At 37.3% G+C, this 18,623-nt stretch overlaps 1 protein-coding gene across 2 annotated transcripts in view; it reads left to right on the top strand.

Annotated features, from left to right (window-relative positions):
* Positions 1 to 18,623, top strand: part of efnb3a (ephrin-B3a) — a 50,841-nt gene that overhangs the window by 11,256 nt on the left and 20,962 nt on the right. For both annotated transcript variants that reach the window (XM_067433524.1, XM_067433523.1), the window contains exon 2: positions 4,973 to 5,268. In XM_067433524.1, coding sequence (XP_067289625.1) covers positions 4,973 to 5,268 — 296 coding nt within the window. The remainder of the gene's footprint in view (positions 1 to 4,972; positions 5,269 to 18,623) is intronic.

The raw sequence follows: 18,623 nt of genomic DNA, 5'->3' as shown, positions 1-18,623 counted from the left end.
CTGGTTGGTGTGTGTGCTTTTCCGGGAGAAGTGTCCATAACATGATTTTCAGCCCTCTATTATGACACAGGGCCAAAATAACGTTTAGAAACTTGTAAGTAACCGGAAGGAGTATTTTTGGCACAGAAACACTCTCATGTGTCCATATATTTTTTAAACTTTGGCCATGTTCACCATGAGAATCCAGCACTTTAACAGTGTAAAAAAACTCTGAATGCATGAAATTGCACATTTAACTACTTAGAATGTCACAAAACAGTCAGAATTGAGTATTTCATGATCATTTTCTACCCTCTCCCTCTGACCCTTTTTAACACTGGCAGCGGTTTACAGCAGCCAGAAAAATATAGTGAATTCCCCCACCCTCTTTAATCAAACAATATAAGACACCAAGAAATGATGGATGAAATTTGAATTATTATGATTCCTTTTAATTCTGTTGCATTATTTTCCTGAAAACGGACTTTGGGAAGCCTGGAATGGGCTCATGAGTAAATGTTGTGTTGGTGTGAGTGAAGTGGCGGTTTGTTGATGAGTGAAAGGGGAAAAACAGAGTCTGGATTCAAAGCTTCCGACGGCCTTAGAAACTCAAGGGCGGCCCAAAGTCACTCCATCTCTGCAGTGCAAGTATAAAGGAGCCCTGGGATTCAAACATGCCAATGAGAAGCATCAAACCAGCACTGAAACCCACAACGTCGCCTAATGTGACAGCATTTAATCAGGCCAACCACCTCTAACCTTTATCTAAACAGTGTGGGGTGAGTTCACTAACCAGTCGCAATCCAGTTTAACCAGTAAAGAATGCCAGATTGCCCCCCTGTGTCTTCTATCGCACTCATTTAGGTAAATATATCACACAGACAAAAGGATTAAACAAGTCTCTATAAATAACTAAACATCAGACAGTCTGATGACCCCAGTTTATCTTAAATGGTCAGAGTGTGTTCATGTGTGTGGTCATCATAATTCAAAGCCTTTGGTAAATTGCTTGGTTCGTTGAGCAGCACAATGTAAACACTGAAGTTCTACTCTGTGTTTTTCTCCAAACAGTGGTGTTCTGACTTTTTGTTTGATAATTTAAACCGTCTGATTATTAGATTACAATCCCCCTTTCCCCTTAGTCTGATCACTGTTAGTTGCTAATGAATAGGCCAAGATCACATTTGCTTTTTTTGCATCTTGGTCATGTGTGTTTGGTGTGACGGACGACTGATTGAGGCCTAAACTCAGTGTGTTAATAGTTATGTTGATGCACAGATCAGGTGCTTTTGCTCTCACATGATTTTAACCTTTTTTCTCTCTCACTATCTGGCTGACTAGGAATGTTTTTTGGATCTATCTGTCTCTCTGTGCAATGGTGTCTTACAAACCGCGGTGTGGTTAATTGGAGTTTTGCTTGGATGTCTCGGCCTGATGGAAATGTCAAGCTTTATACACTTAGTGCAAGCAGTGAGGGGCCTGCAAAATGCCTTTATCTGCAGTGGGGTTATTTGTGAGGTAAATTTTCAACTTCAGAACAAGACTCTCTGAATAGAGCTAAAATGTCAGTCTGGTAAATGCCACAGTTTATTTTTTCCTCAAGAGGATGGAGGTATAGGAGCTTTTAAGTGCTGTGCCTCAGCTTTTGTCCTCGGTTTGACTGAGAATGTGCTATAAGATACTGAATAATTGTGCTAAAAGCTGTTTTTATGAGAGTGTTCATATATTTGGATATTATCTTGTCACATACACTCCTTTTTTTCCCATTGACGGCCACTTTCTATTATTTACTCTTTATATTTTCATTACGACATTTATCAAAGGAACAATTCACCCAAAAATTAACATGGTATATAGAGGACTGGGGTTGTCAAGCTCCAACATGATAAAAAAAAAGTACCATAAGCATTCTCCACAACTCACTGAGGTATGTTCATGAGAGAAGTAGCGTTGTACTCTTGGGTTTTCTTCATGTGATATAATTCAGTAACTCTATTGGGAAAATTAAGTAACAACTCTATAGGGACCAAATAGAGGCCTTATATTTAATTTTATAATTACTACATTGGCAGCATCCGGCACATCTTGCGACCGGTCTTTCTTGAGACAAGCTTTAAAAATAGCTATTTAAAATACATGGCTCATTAAAAAAAGAAACAGTGCTGAACTCCCATCAAGCCATTTGCAACAAAAATAGTGCATATTTATTATGATTATTAATGCAATGCAGGCAGCACAAAAAGACCGCCTTTGGGGTGTTTTTTCATTTAGTTGATCAGTGAGTCTTCGGCATAAAGATGCATTCTGATAACACTAAAAACATATAATTTTCTTCTTAATATGTTTTTTTTGTTTTTATTTTCAACTTTAATGTTCTGCAAGGTTGCAAAGCAGAAAGTCCACTTTCTAAGGGAGTTATTCTGAACTCTCTGAAGTGCCTTGTTTGTCTTGAGTTTTCTTCCTGGGTTGTACATGCCATCATATTCCTCATTTGTATAAATCCGCCCATGTCATGGATGCCATGGCTGGATAAGTTGAGTTAATACTGCATTGATAGAAAGGGGTGTGACTTCACAAGTATGCTCGATCATGGTTGACCAATCACAATCACTGATCCAGCTGACAAAATCGGAGCACACTATGCTTTTCAGAAACAAGGACTTCATAGGTTTTGTTCAGACTGTCAGTAAAAATCCGAATTAATATTCTTTTTTTTCCTTCTTTTTTTTTATGCATATCCGATTGATATCCAATTAGAATTAGCAAGTCTGAATGGGCCAAAATCAAGCTGTTTCAAGCTACATTCATATGTGGTTTGAAATCGTATTAAATTCGCATTTCGGAAATCTGACTGCTCTGATCATGTAAAACATAAACGCCTGATGCTGTTATAGGAAACATGCTGAAAGTTACTGCGGAAACAATGTGTTGTTACAAAGTGCCGGTTGAGCAGAAAATGACAATATAACGGAGTCATGTTTTGAAACTGGCGGAAACAACAGCACGGAATAAAACTGCTCATACCAGCCTCCTACAGTTCTGCCGGTGCCTCAAGACGCAGTAGACCAGCGTGTGGCAGCTGCACAATGTCATGTTGTAAGAAAGACAACATCTGTATTGCAGACCCCTCTATGTTGCGGTTGTTCTTGCTGTTTTTGTCTTATGCCTACCAATGCAACATCATTTCCATAGAAACCAATGCAGATATTCCGGAAAATGAAAGAGCTGCATGGACACACAAATCAGATCTGAACAGTTGCGATACACAGTGTGGATGTCAAATAATTTTAGATTAGATTCCAATCGGATACACAAATAATCGGATTTGGACTGACAGTGTGAACATAGCCATAGAGACAGGAACTTGATAGACTGGGAAGAGAGGTGCTGCAATAATGTAAAATATTTGAAAACATATTCACATATTGAAAACATTCAAACATCAAAATATGTGTTCTAGTAGAGCCCAAAAACAAGGACATAGTAGGTCCCCTTTTAAAAAAAATGTTCTTAAAAAATATTTTAGAAGAATGTCTAGATATGAATATTCTTACAAGCGTAGTATTTTTTCTGCTCTAAATTATTAATTCAGGAATGAAACTGATTGAGTTCTAATTGATTCAATGATCCAGACATAGCTAGAATAATAGCTTAAATTCTGTTTCTCGCAGAAGTTGTGTGGGCTTAGCCTCGATGCCAGCCGAACTTAGCCCTGCCCACAAAATGTTTAGGTTGAGCAGTTCGGTCTGGCCTCGCTCCATAGAGGAGTATATCCCCGAACAGAAACTGTTCAGACCAATGAAATCATCAGGGCGGGCTTTAGACGATGATGGACAGATGATAAACAGTAATGTAATCGTGCACGTCATCAAAGGGGCTTGGATTATATTTGTTTGAATCCTAAGCGGAGTGCTTGCTTGTGTATCCATTCACTTTCACAATTTCTCTCAGAAATGATGATCATGTTGGGTAAGTACTTGTGTATCATTAAATTATTTAGTTTTTTTACAACATCGGCAAAGATTGTGTATTCCAGCCTGATTTCAGCGCGCGTGCAGACAGGGTTGCCAAGTTTTTACCACAAAACCCGCCAACTACTAGCCCTAAACAATAGCTTCTCGGGGGGTTCTCTGGGGGGAAAATGGCGTTTGGGGGTAAAATGTGTGTTATTTTGGCAAGGTTGCCTGCTAAAATTCGCACTCATGGGTCTATATATCACATAATAGTCAACCTGCGGACAAAGAAAACAACCCGTGGAAAAACCGTGTGGACTTGGCAACACAGTGCAGTTGAACTATGTTGACATTTGACAATGTGTCGCTTTGTTGCTCTGATTGGTTGTAGCTCTGTCCAATTGATGTCTTTCCTGGTTCGGTTGAAACACGCCCCATAATCACAGCCCAATGGAGCAGTTTCAGACTCATATTCTGACTCGAATTGAGTATGACCACGTCAGGCTAGTGTGGACTACTACTTATATGGTGCTTTTGAATCCTTTTTGAAATTTGAAGTCCCCATTTATCATAATTACATTGAAAAGAGCGACCAGTAAAATTCTTCCGAATATCTTCTTTTGTGTTGAACAGAGCAATGTCGTACAGGTATGGAAAGACAAAGGTTAGTAAATGATAACTGAAATATTCATTTTTAAGTAAATATCCCTTTAAGCCGTTGGCTGCTCCGCACAATCGAAGCAATTTTCAGGTTTTACTATTATAGGCGAAATGTGACCTCTACACACACTCATTTTCATCACATTGGCAAGCAAAGCCACACATATGCCCTCTCACACACTCCCCAGAACCAAAGGGCATGTATGTTTACATTTTGAGTAAAAAATTTATGAACAAAAGGGCAGTTTCAGCATCAAAAAGGCCTTGCAGTTTCACATGCACGTACATGCAAGCAAATATCAGACTGTCAATCTCAGTTTCCATGGAGATGATCATTATTTATAGTCTGTCACTCACTTTTCATCTCTCTCTTTCTGCAGGTTTGGAGATGAGAGGGGCTATATTCTCTACCCTCAAATAGGGGATCGTTTGGACCTTGTGTGTCCTGCCACGAGTCCCTTGGGGCCGAACTCTCCACCCGAGTATGAGTATTATAAACTGTACCTGGTATCCTCACGAGAGCAAGCCGACAGGTGTGAGGTGATGGGCGCCCCTAACCTGTTGCTCACCTGTGACAAACCCAACAGCGATATGAGGTTTACCATCAAATTCCAGGAGTATTCACCCAACCTGTGGGGTCACGAGTTCAAGAACTTACGAGACTACTACATTATAGGTAAGTGTGTGCGTGTTTTAACCAATATCATAATGACAAGAAACCAAGAGTACAGCTTTGGGTGTAGCTGTTTTTGACCAAACCAACCAGTGGTGTGTCAGCATCTGGAAATTTTTAATGAAGCTCTATCCAAAACCATACATGTGTGTACAGAATGGAATTAGGCATTAGTATAATAAAATACTGTGCCTTCATTTTTTCTTTTTTTCTTTTCATCTAGCCATCATTTGTGCTGGGGTTGCAGTGCAGTAGCTGGGCACACATATTCCAGGCATATTGTTCCTTGTTGTTCAAGTTGGTAACACAGTTTTGAGCCTTGTCATGTTCAATAATCTTACTTTCCACATTCTTGTGTAATTTATTTTTGTCATCCGTTATTATAACTATTATTAAACTATCAGCCAACACGCCAAGCTCGGCCTACATATTGTGTTATCTTGTGCCCTCCTTAAATGTTGGGAATAATTTATCCTCTCATCCAACCTACAAATCTATTTTTACCTTTGGTTTTAATATACAGACCCACACATGACATGCGGGGAGGAAAAAAAACAAGATATTGTGGTCACAAATTAATAATTAGTTTCCTACTTTTAAATCGTAGCCATGTTGTACTAATTTGGTTCCTTCATTGTAGTTAAATTGAGGCTATGATTTAACAAAATTAAAACAAGTAAACTAAAATGAGGGAAGGAAATAGTACAACGTGGTCACAATTTAAAGGGTACATAACATAATACCCACAACACCTATAACAATAATCTCATGTAGAGTACCTATAGAGTAGTTTTGAATCCTTCATATCTCTTAAGAGTCTTTCGTTTTATCATAGCCTATTTATAAAAGACAGTACCGATTCGTTAACCTGACAAGCCAGACCCACATCAAGATGTTTGGTCTGGAAATTCACCATTGACAGCTCAATCCGAGGGGCGGGATAAATGGTTGTCTTTCAAACTCCCTCTGCACGCGATAGGATAGCGCTACACCAACCAGAGCAACGAAGGTAAAACAGCTTGTTGATAGATTAAACATTTGCCGTATTCGGTCGGCAAAACTCCGAACACATCTTCCCTTTTTAAGAATGACTTCAGTGCCGTTCTTTGTTCTTTTCTCAGAGAAAAGCTTAACTCCAAGTCTTCCAGAGTCGCGGTCAAAGCTGATTCGAAAGACCGCCGTTCGCCAGTTTCTCTGTTTACTTGAAGCACGCAAACGCAACTCGGCCGTCGTCATTATGGCCCCGCCCACCGACTCTATACACGATTTGATTGGCCTGGCAAAAGTTTGCGGATTACAGCTCAGAAGGGTATTGAGAGTTGCTAGACGACACTCGCGGGCAGATTAGATTTGCTGCCGCTAGGGTGCGTCTAGATTTCTAGGCTACCGATTTGTTGCAAAAGCAGCCAAACTCGTACAGGTTTGCAGTGGGTGGAGCTAATGAGTCAGGAGCACACACGCACACAATACATCATGGCATTATCCCTGGATAACTTTTGATTCACTATTCGTTCGTGTTGTTTACTTAATAAGCACTTGCGTGCCGATTGCCAACAAAACAGACATTTGATGCAGTTCACTCACTGCCTGTGATTTCGACTTGTGACCGGGAAAAAACAAACACACTTGCACAACTCTGTTGCTGCTCCGGAAAAAAATCTGCATCCACGTTTTCCTTAATGCTGGGTTATTTTGTAAGCTGAACAGGGTTCTCTTTCCCTTAAAACCAAAAAAACACACTTTTTTAGTGACATTGTTGATTTTGTGGTCAAAAAACAAAATGACAGCGCTGTCGACGGCTTCTGTGACCCAAACAAAGCTCGTTGATGGCCGTGCTCTTGCTCTCGCTCTGTTTGGTGTGCATATAGACTCTTCCGGGAGAAGTGCCCATACAAAGAAATTTGACATAATACAGGGTCCATACTTGAAAAAAACTCTCCGAAACTTATTTTGCGTATTTGCCACAGAAATACTTCAACATATGTCCAACTTTAAAAAAAAAATGTTGGCCATGTTTAGCATGAGAATCTAACTCATTAACTGTGTAAATAAGACAGAATGAATAAAATAACATTAGACCCCCCCACCCACCCCCCAAAAAACCATAAGGTTTCGTTAGTTAGCATTAGTTAACAATACTTTTACAGTATTTGTTAATCTTGTTTAATGTTAACTTCAATACTTACTAATACATTATTAAAACCAAATGTTGTATTTGTTAACCATAGTTAATGCGCTGAAAAACTAACATGAACAAAAAATTAACAACTGTGTTTTTATTAACTAACATTAAGAAAGATTAATAAATACTGTAACAAATGTATTGCTCATTGTTAGGTCATGTTAATTATATGTTAACCACTATTAACAAATTATATCTTATTGTAAAGTATTACAATTTTTTTCTTCCACTTGTCATGTGCAGGGCTCCGTAATAATCTTATCTTGTAGCTTTGTTGGATTATAGCACACAACCTTTCCAAAAACATTTTTCAGTGGATTTAAATATTTATTGGTTTTATTCACATCCATCAAAAAGTTTGTATGACGGTTGTGTGCTAAGCTGTATGATAACTGTACTATTACAGTCAAAATTCAAGGTAAAAACACTTATATTTGTTGCAGCTACTCAAATGGTTCTAGTTAACTGCCATTTATTATTAAGAGCCATTATTAAATATTAAAAAAGGTTAAAGCCCAGAAATAAGATTTTTAATAATTTCTTCAATAATTTTTTTTTTTTAATAATTTGAATGGACAAACATTTTCGGGAACATTTTGCTAATTGTCCAAGTGCAATAATAACGCACATCAGCCACAGGGGTTCTGTCCCGTCAAATTTACCTCATGGTTGCTCCAGCAATAGATGAATCCATCGATAAAACAGAGAATATGTGTGTGTTGCTGTTTGTTCCCCAGGGAAATCACTTTTAATTAACCTATGTTGGCAGTTGTTAATTTCTACAATATGCCCGTAATGAGAAAGAGAAAGACAGAGCGTTGGGTGCTGTGCAGTTTTGCACACGCTTGTGATTATGTGGATCTTAATTGGCTGTAATGGGTCTGTGAGACCCAAGGGCATTTAAGAGCAGCTAGACACATCAGCCCGACCGATGGTAAAACACACGCACTGTGTGCTTCACTTCCCAAATATCCATGTATGGTGTCTGTAAGTACTGTTTACGGATGTAAAGTATTTATGTGTTTTAATATAGGATAAAAGCACAGCTTATTAGTGTAGGTTTTTGTGGTTTCATCCTGGTGTGTGTGGCTGCGAGTGATGCTTTTAGCTGGTGCTTGTTTCCCCTGTGATCTGCACTGTTTGAAGCTGAGATCTTCTCCCTGCTGAGTGTGTATCAGAGTGTATCAAACGCTCAGAGCTCTTTTGTCAAAACTTTGATCACTGGGCGCTAACTGAGTTCCCAGGGGAGCACTTTACCCTAAAAAAGCGTTCAAAAAACCCACTGCATTAGAATCCCTCTCCAAAACCTCCCCTTTACCATCCTGTTCTGCCAAGCACACGCATGGTCGATAATTCACAGTAGTTGCATTGCTGACCATGTTAACGGTAAGATTAAAAAATTGAATTCTGTGTGGATTTACACATAAGCCTTTGTTTGCCAAGGTGTGTGTGTGTGTGTGTGTGTGTGTGTGTGTGTGTGTGTGTGTGTGTGTGTGTGTGTGTGTGTGTGTGTGTGTGTGTGTGTGTGTGTGTGTGTGTGTGTGTGTGTGTGTGTGTGTGTGTGTGTGTGTGTGTGTGTGTGTGTGTGTGTGTGTGTGTGTCACACTGCATTAGACTTGTGGTGAGGGGTTGTTAATTATTGAAAAGGTCTTGTTGGTTTATTTATCAAGGTTAAGCTGAAAATATTAGTGATGAACCTACTTGAACCTACCCGGTGTGTGTACACAAATATATAACCTTTCAGTGTGAGCGAGTGATGCGATACAGCAAAATGAGTTATAATCAGTAAAACTACATTGTCTTCAAGTGAGCAATGTAATTTTACATTCAGATTTTAGACAATTTTTTTTACTGAAGTTTCAGAAAATAATTAAACAATTACAATTTTACATTTAGATTCAACACATTTACGTTTGATTTGAGATTCCAATTTAAAAATCACATTTTAATTTGATTTATTTTCAAGATTTAGATTAAATTTAGATTTGTACTTGCATTTACTTTTAGATTTATGATTAGTTTTTTAATACTTGTATTACACTCTAAAAAAAATGCCTTGAACTGAATAAATCATACATATTATTGATTTACGAATTGTAAATGAGTAAAAAAACTAGACCTTAATAAAAGATTTTGAATAAATCTTATTTTTTAATAAAACATTTTCATTTTATTAAAAATATATGAATACAAATCACATAAACTGAATGGTCCATTCCCCTGTTCCGTTAAGATTTATTCTAAATGTTTTAGTACGCTCTAGTTTCGTTGCTAATTTTTTATCCACCATTTTCAACATTAACTTTTAAAGAAAAGCTGAGGATAATTGGCAAAGGAAGACCTACACCAGTGCTTAATTTTGAGCAGAAAGCTAAAGCTTTTTTAAGCATTTCAACCACAGCAATTATTTGCGATACCCCTGGATGACTGTATAAATCAAGAAGTTAAAGCTTTACTGCTGGAATTGTTTCGAAAAAGGAGGCCAGATATTTTTAAAGTTTTTTTTATTTCTTTTATTTTTTAAGATTTTTATTTTGTAATCATACATTTTAATTGCTCTGAAAGAGAAATATTTGAGTAAGCTTAACTAATTTATACATTTAACTTAAAAATATCATCAATATGAAAAATCTCATATTTATAGCAGTGGAAACTTGATTAGCTTTCATTAGCTAATTTCATTAGCTTTGGTAGCATTAGCATAGCACTTTCTGCAATATAATACATTTAGCGTATTTTCTGTCCCATTTGTGCCATGGCAAAGCATGCTGGGAAATAGAAATCCCAGCCCAGTTTTGGTTAAATTTAAGTTAGTCTAAATTAAAAAAAACTCAAAACAATAAAAACGATTCATATTTGTTAAATTGTTTTGTGAACTCAAAAGAAAAAGAAAGTTCTAAATACTCATTTGATTAATTTGATTGAACTAATTTGTTTAATTTGAGTTGGCTCTACTCAAACCAATTAAATATTTTGAGCATTAGGGGTTTACAATGTTGGTTACGTGACTGGTTTTATTCTGGCTGCCGCTGACATGGTTTTATGTTTAGTTGAGGTAAAAAAGTTTTTTTTTGTAGAATTTTGCAGAATTACTGATTAGTCTGTAAATCTACTATCTTAGCGACAATGTACATTTGCTGTAATTCTACATAATGGTTACATCTTTCCCAAATCATAAGTTTAAATCAGCCTGTTACATGCATTTAATAGGCTGCTGTGCCAGTTTAATTATGATTTATTATCAACATATGCAGTAGTGTCTGTCACTAATGTGATTTGGTTTGAGCACTGCCATGATGCGTCGGCTTACATTAACATTTTAGCTGTTGGTTTTGTGGCCCGTTGTCACCATATTCTGCTGAAATGACACACCGATTATATGCTCACTCTGATGTTTGCTTGTGGCATTTTTTTTTTTTGTCAAAGGCAACAGTGCAGTATTTTAGAATAGGACGCGTTAACCTAGGTTGATTTTTAGGGTGAGTTTACTTTTTTTCCACAACAATGGAAGGGGTGAGAGGGCCAAGGTTCAAGAGTCACGGTTCGCTATATATTTTAATATAAAATGAATCACAATTTTCTACAATTGAAATGTATTCTTACTGTTAAGTTGTGAATCAAACAAAGATTATTATTATATATTTTACAAGAAACTTTAGTCTTTCTACTTAAAATTTCAGGTTTAATTAAATGTGTAACTTGCCATTTCTTTGTAATTATTTGTGAAATTCACTTGCAATATCTGAGTGGAAATTTGTTTCTCAGAAATTGCAAGCTATGAGTAATTTTTTTAGTATAGTAAAAAAAATTTTTTTTAAACTGGGTCATATATTTTGCGACATGCTTTATTTAACATTTGGAACCCTAACTTGCCGTGTAGAAACATGAGTCCACACACATTATCGCATGCGATTACATGGTTACACTGTAACTTTTAGCACACAGTTTGAAGCCATGTCAAAATGAAAACCATACTATTTAATTTTACACAGATGCCGTACTGCTCTCTGAGTTCCAAAGTTCAGCGTTTGTGGATGTGTGTTTGTGTGCATGTTTGTGTGTCTGCCATGCTGAGCCCGTGAGTTTGCCATCTGATGGCTATGAGTAGTGACGGGTCCCTCCCAAACTAGGTCAGCAATCAGAGCCCTGCACCACACTATGGTTGGTGTGTAAACTTGCATGTGTGTGTGTGTGTGTGTGTGTGTGCGCGTACTGTGTGTGTCACGGCGTAGAGCCTGTGTTTATCCCTAATGTGTCCGTTTGAATTTCCAGCTCTGTTTTGATTTCTGCATGTGTCGTTTTGATCTGAGCGATCTGTGTGTGCGCTTATATACTCCTGATAAAGATCACGCTCTAGGTCTCAGGTTAATGGGATATAGACGGTTTAACACAGTGATTCATTAACCTTCTGGCATCCACAGCTGCCCTTAAAGTCATTAAGCACGCAAAAACGCACACAAATATAACCAAAACACACAAACATACGCACACACCTGGCCTTGTATATATGTAGAACCATTCAAAGGAAGTCTTACTAACGTATGATCTTAATAAATGTATAACGGACACTGTGGCCCGTGTGTTTACTTCATCACATGAATATTTAATTTGATGTATGTTACTAAACTTTCCACAGAGCTAGCTATAATGCTGACAGTGACATCAAACATAACCTAGCACACGCACACACACACGCGCACACATACACACAGCAGGGGTGAATAAAGGCTCTTTTGATGGATGGACTTGTGAGCAGAGGGAGGGAGATTACGGTGTGAGGGATTGTGGGAATTCTCCTCACCAGCTGTTCACTAGAGACTAGAGGGTGAAGGAAGATGAAGGGATAGAGTGATGGATGGAGAGAATGGTGTGAGGGAAAGAGAATAGAGAATTCGGATGGTTATGTGGGTGAAGGCTCTGAGGAGTAGAAATGGAAATATTATTGAACATTAACACACATTGGCTACACTCAGACAGCCGCATGCAGTTAAAAATGAAGTTATACTATCATCAAAAAGTTTGAGGTCAGTAAGATTTTTCTTTGAAAAGAATCTCTTATGGTCACCAAGGCATGCGTTTTATTCAATTAAAAAATACATTAAAAACAGTAATATTGGGAAATATTATTACAAATGAAAATTACTTCTTTAATTTTAATTTATTGTAAGACGTTTCACTTATTCCTGTGATGGCAAAGCTGAATTTTTAGCATCATTACTCTTTCTGAAATCATTCAAATGTGTTGATTTGGTGTTCAAGAAACATTTCCTATTATTAGCAATGTTGTAAACAGTTGTGCTGCTTCAGATTTTTATGGAAACAATAATAGTTTTTTTTTTAGGATTCTTTGATGAATAGAAAGTTCAAAAGAACAGCATTTATTTGAAATCATTTTTTTTTTCCCTGTCATGTTTAATACATTTAATGTGCCCTTGTTGGGAAAAAGATATTAAAGGGGTCATGAACTACATTGTTTTATAATGTTTCCTGGGTTGCACTTATAATTTGAGTATGATTTTTATGATTTGAATGCTCTGTTTTAACGCCCACTGCTGTGATTGCCTGACATTTTTGCATATGAAATGGCTAGTATTACATGTGTAACTCTCTTGAACACTTTTAGCACATTTTTACTATTACAGCTCTCAATTTTGGTTAACTAATTGTGAAAAGTGCTGATTATAGCATTCTTTTTAGATCGTGGCATGGAAAGTTGCAGTGATGAGCATTGTATTTACAGTGCAAACACAATGTAAATAAGAGATTAGTTTATTATAACGGCGAGAGTCCAGAAATCAGTCGTGCTGTTTAATTGACGGCTGCAGAGATTGTAACGGGAGTGTTCTTTGATCGCTTTCTGTTTATAATTTAATCAGTTTAAATAACAGATTATTTTCATCCTACTAAGAGAAAACATGTGGAATTGACTGTTTAGTCACTGGTTTGATTTACTGACACACAGACAAAGAACATCTGACTGTACATGAATCATTACATATCAGAAATCACTGGTCACAGATCAGGCATTAGAATAAACACAGTTGCTTACATGTTGTGGCAATACTGTCGAGTCCATATAATAAGTCTGTTTGCAAAGCCTGCACCAAAATTGTGACTGATTTACCAAAGAATCCACAGTGAAATGTACCACATATAAATTAATAATGTTCAACTGAACTGAGACATTCACATTGTTGAAAATAAATAAACACATGCCTAGTATTAGTATCTTTTGGAAGGTAATGTTATATTTAGTCTAGTCATCCTATATCCTCATATCTCCTTGTCATCTCAATAACACGCTAGTGGGCGTGGCCAAAGTTTCTATTTGATAGGCATTTTCCACAATGAATCGTTTGCTGGGCATGGTTTCAATAAAAGCTGTTTTCATATTTTTTTCTGATATTCTTAGTATAATAACCTCTTATATGTCAAATCTTTAAGGAAAATCTGATTTCTTAGTGCATAACCCCTTTAATTTCAAACTTTTAAACAGCAGTGTATGTTCACACTTTTTTTTTGATTTGTGAAAACAAGATTCTGTAACCAAATTAAAACAAATTTTCAAAAAGACAATTAAAAAAGCACGTGATATACATGTTGCCGTCTTTGATATTTACTTCAGTTTCACTATGGTTACAGGCAATTTACGGCTATCATTAAAAATGGGAACAGAAAATATTGACTTTGGTTATTTGTTCACACAAAGGGCCCTATTTTAACGATCTGAAACGCAAGTGTCAAAGCGCGAAGCGCAAGTATCTTTGTGGGCGGGTCTCGGCGCTGTTGCTATTTTCTCGGCGGGATAAATGGCTCTTGGGCCTGGCGCAAATCTAAAATGTGTTGGTCTGAAGTAGCTTCATGATTCATAGGTGTGGTTTGGGCGTAACGTGAATAAACCAATCAGAGCGTCATCCAACATTCCCTTTAAAAGCAGGTGCGCAAGTTCCATTATGGATTGCTATTATTATGGCGTATTTACTTACCAGGCGCACGCCAGGAGCGGTTCACAGCCGACGTGACTGATGTTCTTGTAAGAGCAGTGAAAGACAGATGTCCTTATATACATATATGTCTTGCCACTATTGGGCAAACAGGTCTGATCCTTAATTACTACAATTAGCCTGAATAATTTGTAAGCTAGATTTATGCCTATTTTTTCACATCTTCGTGGCACACCACAATGATTTCCGTCATCTCATGTGTTAATATTTTTTTAGTGTAACAATTTATGATTTGCAAAAATAACTGTTGCATCTGTGTAGATTACATGAGCAAAGTGTATGCGCGTTGTGCACGCTATACATTACGGTCAAGCATGCGCCCTTAAAATAGCATAATGAACAACGTGCAACGCGCTACTGACTTAAGACTAGGTTTTTTCTGGTCAGTGGCGCAATTGTTTAAATGGAAAAGCAAAATAGCACCAGGGATTGTTTGCGCCGGAACACGCCTCCTTTTTTGCGCTGAACCGCCTAGGGAGCGCAAGTTCATTCACTAGTTTAGCGACGTGCTTCTGTGGAGGGAAAAGCACGCTTTGCGTGGGTGCAAAATAGGAATGACACATGCGTCAGTGTACAAAGTCAATTGCGCTGGGTGCAAGCTAGGGCCCAAAGAATGATCCACATGTTCATTTGTCACACCTGTTAGTGGATACAGTTGTCAATACAAAACACTGTTTTCTAGTAAAAAAATATGAACAAATTTATTAGGGCTGCCCCCAATAGTCAAACGAACGTTAGTCGATGACAAAATTTGTCCATTTAATTTAGCCGGTAAGCCACCGAAGAAAAACAAAAACTCTACAGGAAGTGGTAATTACAGTATGTCAAGTAGGAAATCCAAACTTTTGCCTATCATTCATCGACCTATGGCTTATCATGTAAGTTGCTAACGTTTTCCTATTTACATGGCCGCTTGCTCTAGCATTAACCTGGATAATCATGCGCTATTATTGCCGTATATCCAAGGGTTCGTGTGGACTAACCCAGAGGCGCCGGCGCCATTTTTCTAAACATTCAAAACTGTAATAACAACAACAACAATAATAATAATAACAACAATAATAATAATAATAATAATAATTAAATGAACTAATGCAAGTCGAAAAACAAATGTTCTCTGATTACTTAATATGTATTAAACGTGCATTTCTCTCTACAAGTGCCACTATACTGCAGAGATGATGAGTCAGCATCGTCAACTACATCTTTGCAGTCAATGCTTATTCAGAAATGTTCACTAGTGTATTGGTAAATTATTAAAATGTTCTGACATTTTCTTTGGGTGAATATTTTATTTTATTTTTTGCTGCAAGGTTTATGTGTGTGCTTGAGTGCTTAATTTATATTTTAAAGTCTCAATATTGTGGTTTGGTATTTCTCTAGACTGGGTAAACCCGTACATTAATTTTTACTGCTTCTTTTACACTTTTGGGGGAACCAATCACAGACTGGCTTATCCAATTGGCATGCTATGGGCGGGTTTAACACGATGACAGATAGAGAAATGATGGGTCGTTGCCTGTTAATCACGCCTGGTCTGATTGGTTGAAGGACTATCCAATTGCGTACAGAGTTATTTAAATAATGCTTAGATGATTACGGCCTTTGTGCAGTAGAAAATACAAAGCAAATCCCCTTAGATCAATTTTCTGTTTTAAGTTGAGCTTTGTCTGGTGATAGCCAGACAAGTATTTCTCTGTAATGTAGAACAATGTTAGCAATGTTAATATAATATTCTTTCTCAGTCCTTAAACTCAAACGATTTTCCAATGCAACCCCTAGTATATCAAGTAAATAAATTGTCATAAGCGTGCAATTAGTCAACTGTTGGCTTAAATGAATTATTACTATTCAACTAGAAAAATCTTTAGTCGTGGGCAGCCCTAAAATATATGAGAAAAATAAAAACAAAATAAGTTTACTTCAACATCAACAGTGAACTTGCTTAGAAAATGTATTGCTCTGGCAGATGTTTGTATGCTTATGCTATGTTCCACACAGCTTGAAACTATTTTTTTTTTCACCTCCTACTTAAAAATAATGACTGGAACAGGCACACTTTGGAAGATGCATGTTATTCTTTAGGGTATTTTGTCATGGTCTTAACACAAGGTAGAATTTAATGACTTTATTAGCTTCTGCATTTTGACCTTATCTGGACTGCTGCCTTATATAGGTTCTGTTGTGTTGGGTTGAGACTGTGGTTCGCAGGGTCCTGTGTGTGTTGTCGGTTTCTATTATCACGTCCCATCCGCTCCATTCCTCCCAACCCATTGACACACTTCTGAGAGGTGCTATTAGTCAACCTATTAAGATAATTACCTCAGAGGAAACGAGACAGAGAAAGAGACAGTCTTCCTCCGACATACAGTGCCTTTGTATTTGTATTTGTGGATCAAATCCATTTAAAATCCCCCTAAAATCTAAATGTAAGTTGTTTTTTAAGTACAACTTTTTTATTATGAATAAAACAATGACAAGGAGCATTGTAAGCATTCCACATCACTTGAATCACTTGTATACGCATTTACTATTTTCTACATGGTGAATGGCACATAGTGCACTATATAGGGGATAGGGAATGATTCAGACAGTGTAAATATGCTTTCAGTTGAGACGTATTAAGTCTGGTTTCACGTTAGTATCACACACACTGCCGCAGCACACAAACAGTATGATCCGGTCAAGAGACACAAAAGCACAGAGCGAATCACATGCACGAGTCGGCACAGACCACAAAACATATCAGACCCATTTAAATTCTGCAAAGAATGCTGTATTTCAAAGCAATATGGAAGAAATTATAATGAGAAACTGTTAAAGATTAGGAGGAAACTGCGGTTTTACCAAGTCTTCCTGTTTCAGGGGAAATTACGTCAACGCATGCGCTTTTCCACTGAAGGCATTTCAGTGGGCCTTTACATTTTTTTCTTCACTGAACGCAAAATGAAATGGATAATGATAGACAGTAGTACACATGATTTTTGCAATATGTTCCAAGAACCATAACGGTTTGCACGGCTTAAGAAGACTTGCCATATAACGCTCAAGTTGCATGGATGTATATATGTTAACCAAATTCACATCTTGCTGAATAACAATTCACACAAAACTATCTCTGGGTATTTGAATATTGCTCATTCAGTTATCAAGAACTACAAGCTACATCAAACCAACAAGACACTGAAAGCTTGTTCTTCAAAACTCTGAAGGAGACTTGTGAGAGGCCAACTGTCGCTTTGAAGAAGCCAGTTCAGTAGCTCAGAATAAAATATAAAGTCAATCACAACAAGAGCTCTGGCCTGCCATGGGGTGTTGATACAAAAGAAGCCATTACTCCAAAAGAACCATGTGGGGGGGAGGGAGCATAATTCAGACCTAGAAAAGATTGTGTGGTCAGATAAAACCAAGGTAGAGCTTTTCAAAGGTGCAGCTCTCACGCTGCGCCAACACCTTAAAACACCATACCTGCGGTGAAGTATGCTTGTGTAGCATCATGCTGTGGGCCATTTTTGACCAGCAGGGATTGGGCATCTTGTTAAAATGGAGCGAAGACTGCATTGTGCCAAAATACAGTGAAACACTGCAGGTGAACCTGAGTCAGTGCTGAAAAAATACAGCTTCGAGATGGTGGCTCGATTTAATCTTGAAATGTGAAGATGGAGTGTGTATGCAAATAAAGATATCTCCATTGTTTCTTTTTAAGACTTTTTGTATTATGCAACAATGTGACATAAAATAGGTTTGCATTTCCAGAAGGAAATAACAGTGCTTGCAAGGCATACATTTAATTCCACATTAGAGCTGCTTTGGCATTATGACATTCAGCATGCTTCTTCTTTTCTTCTTTTTTTTTTTTTTATTTATAATTGCACATGGAATCAATAAAATGCATGTATTGCAATCTATAGATGGTTAACTGCATCAAAGAAGACCAGTAGCAATTCATTACGGCTTGAAATCACTGAGCTCACTGACCCATTCTTTCATAAATGTTTGTTGAAGCGTCTGCATGCCTAGTGCTTGATTTTGTACACCTGTGGCCATGGAAGTGATTAGCACCTGAATTCAGTGGTTTGGAGGGTTGTCCCAATACTTTTGGCAGTATAAGTATATATTATATAAATGCATATCATATTATAATATAGTCATATGATGTATATTTATGCCAC

The sequence above is a fragment of the Pseudorasbora parva genome, chromosome 23 (genome assembly GCF_024679245.1).
Source record: "Pseudorasbora parva isolate DD20220531a chromosome 23, ASM2467924v1, whole genome shotgun sequence".
Classification (NCBI taxonomy): Eukaryota; Metazoa; Chordata; class Actinopteri; order Cypriniformes; family Gobionidae; genus Pseudorasbora; species Pseudorasbora parva.
Note: the sequence above shows the minus strand (reverse complement) of the source record. Positions and strands in the feature narration are given on the sequence as shown.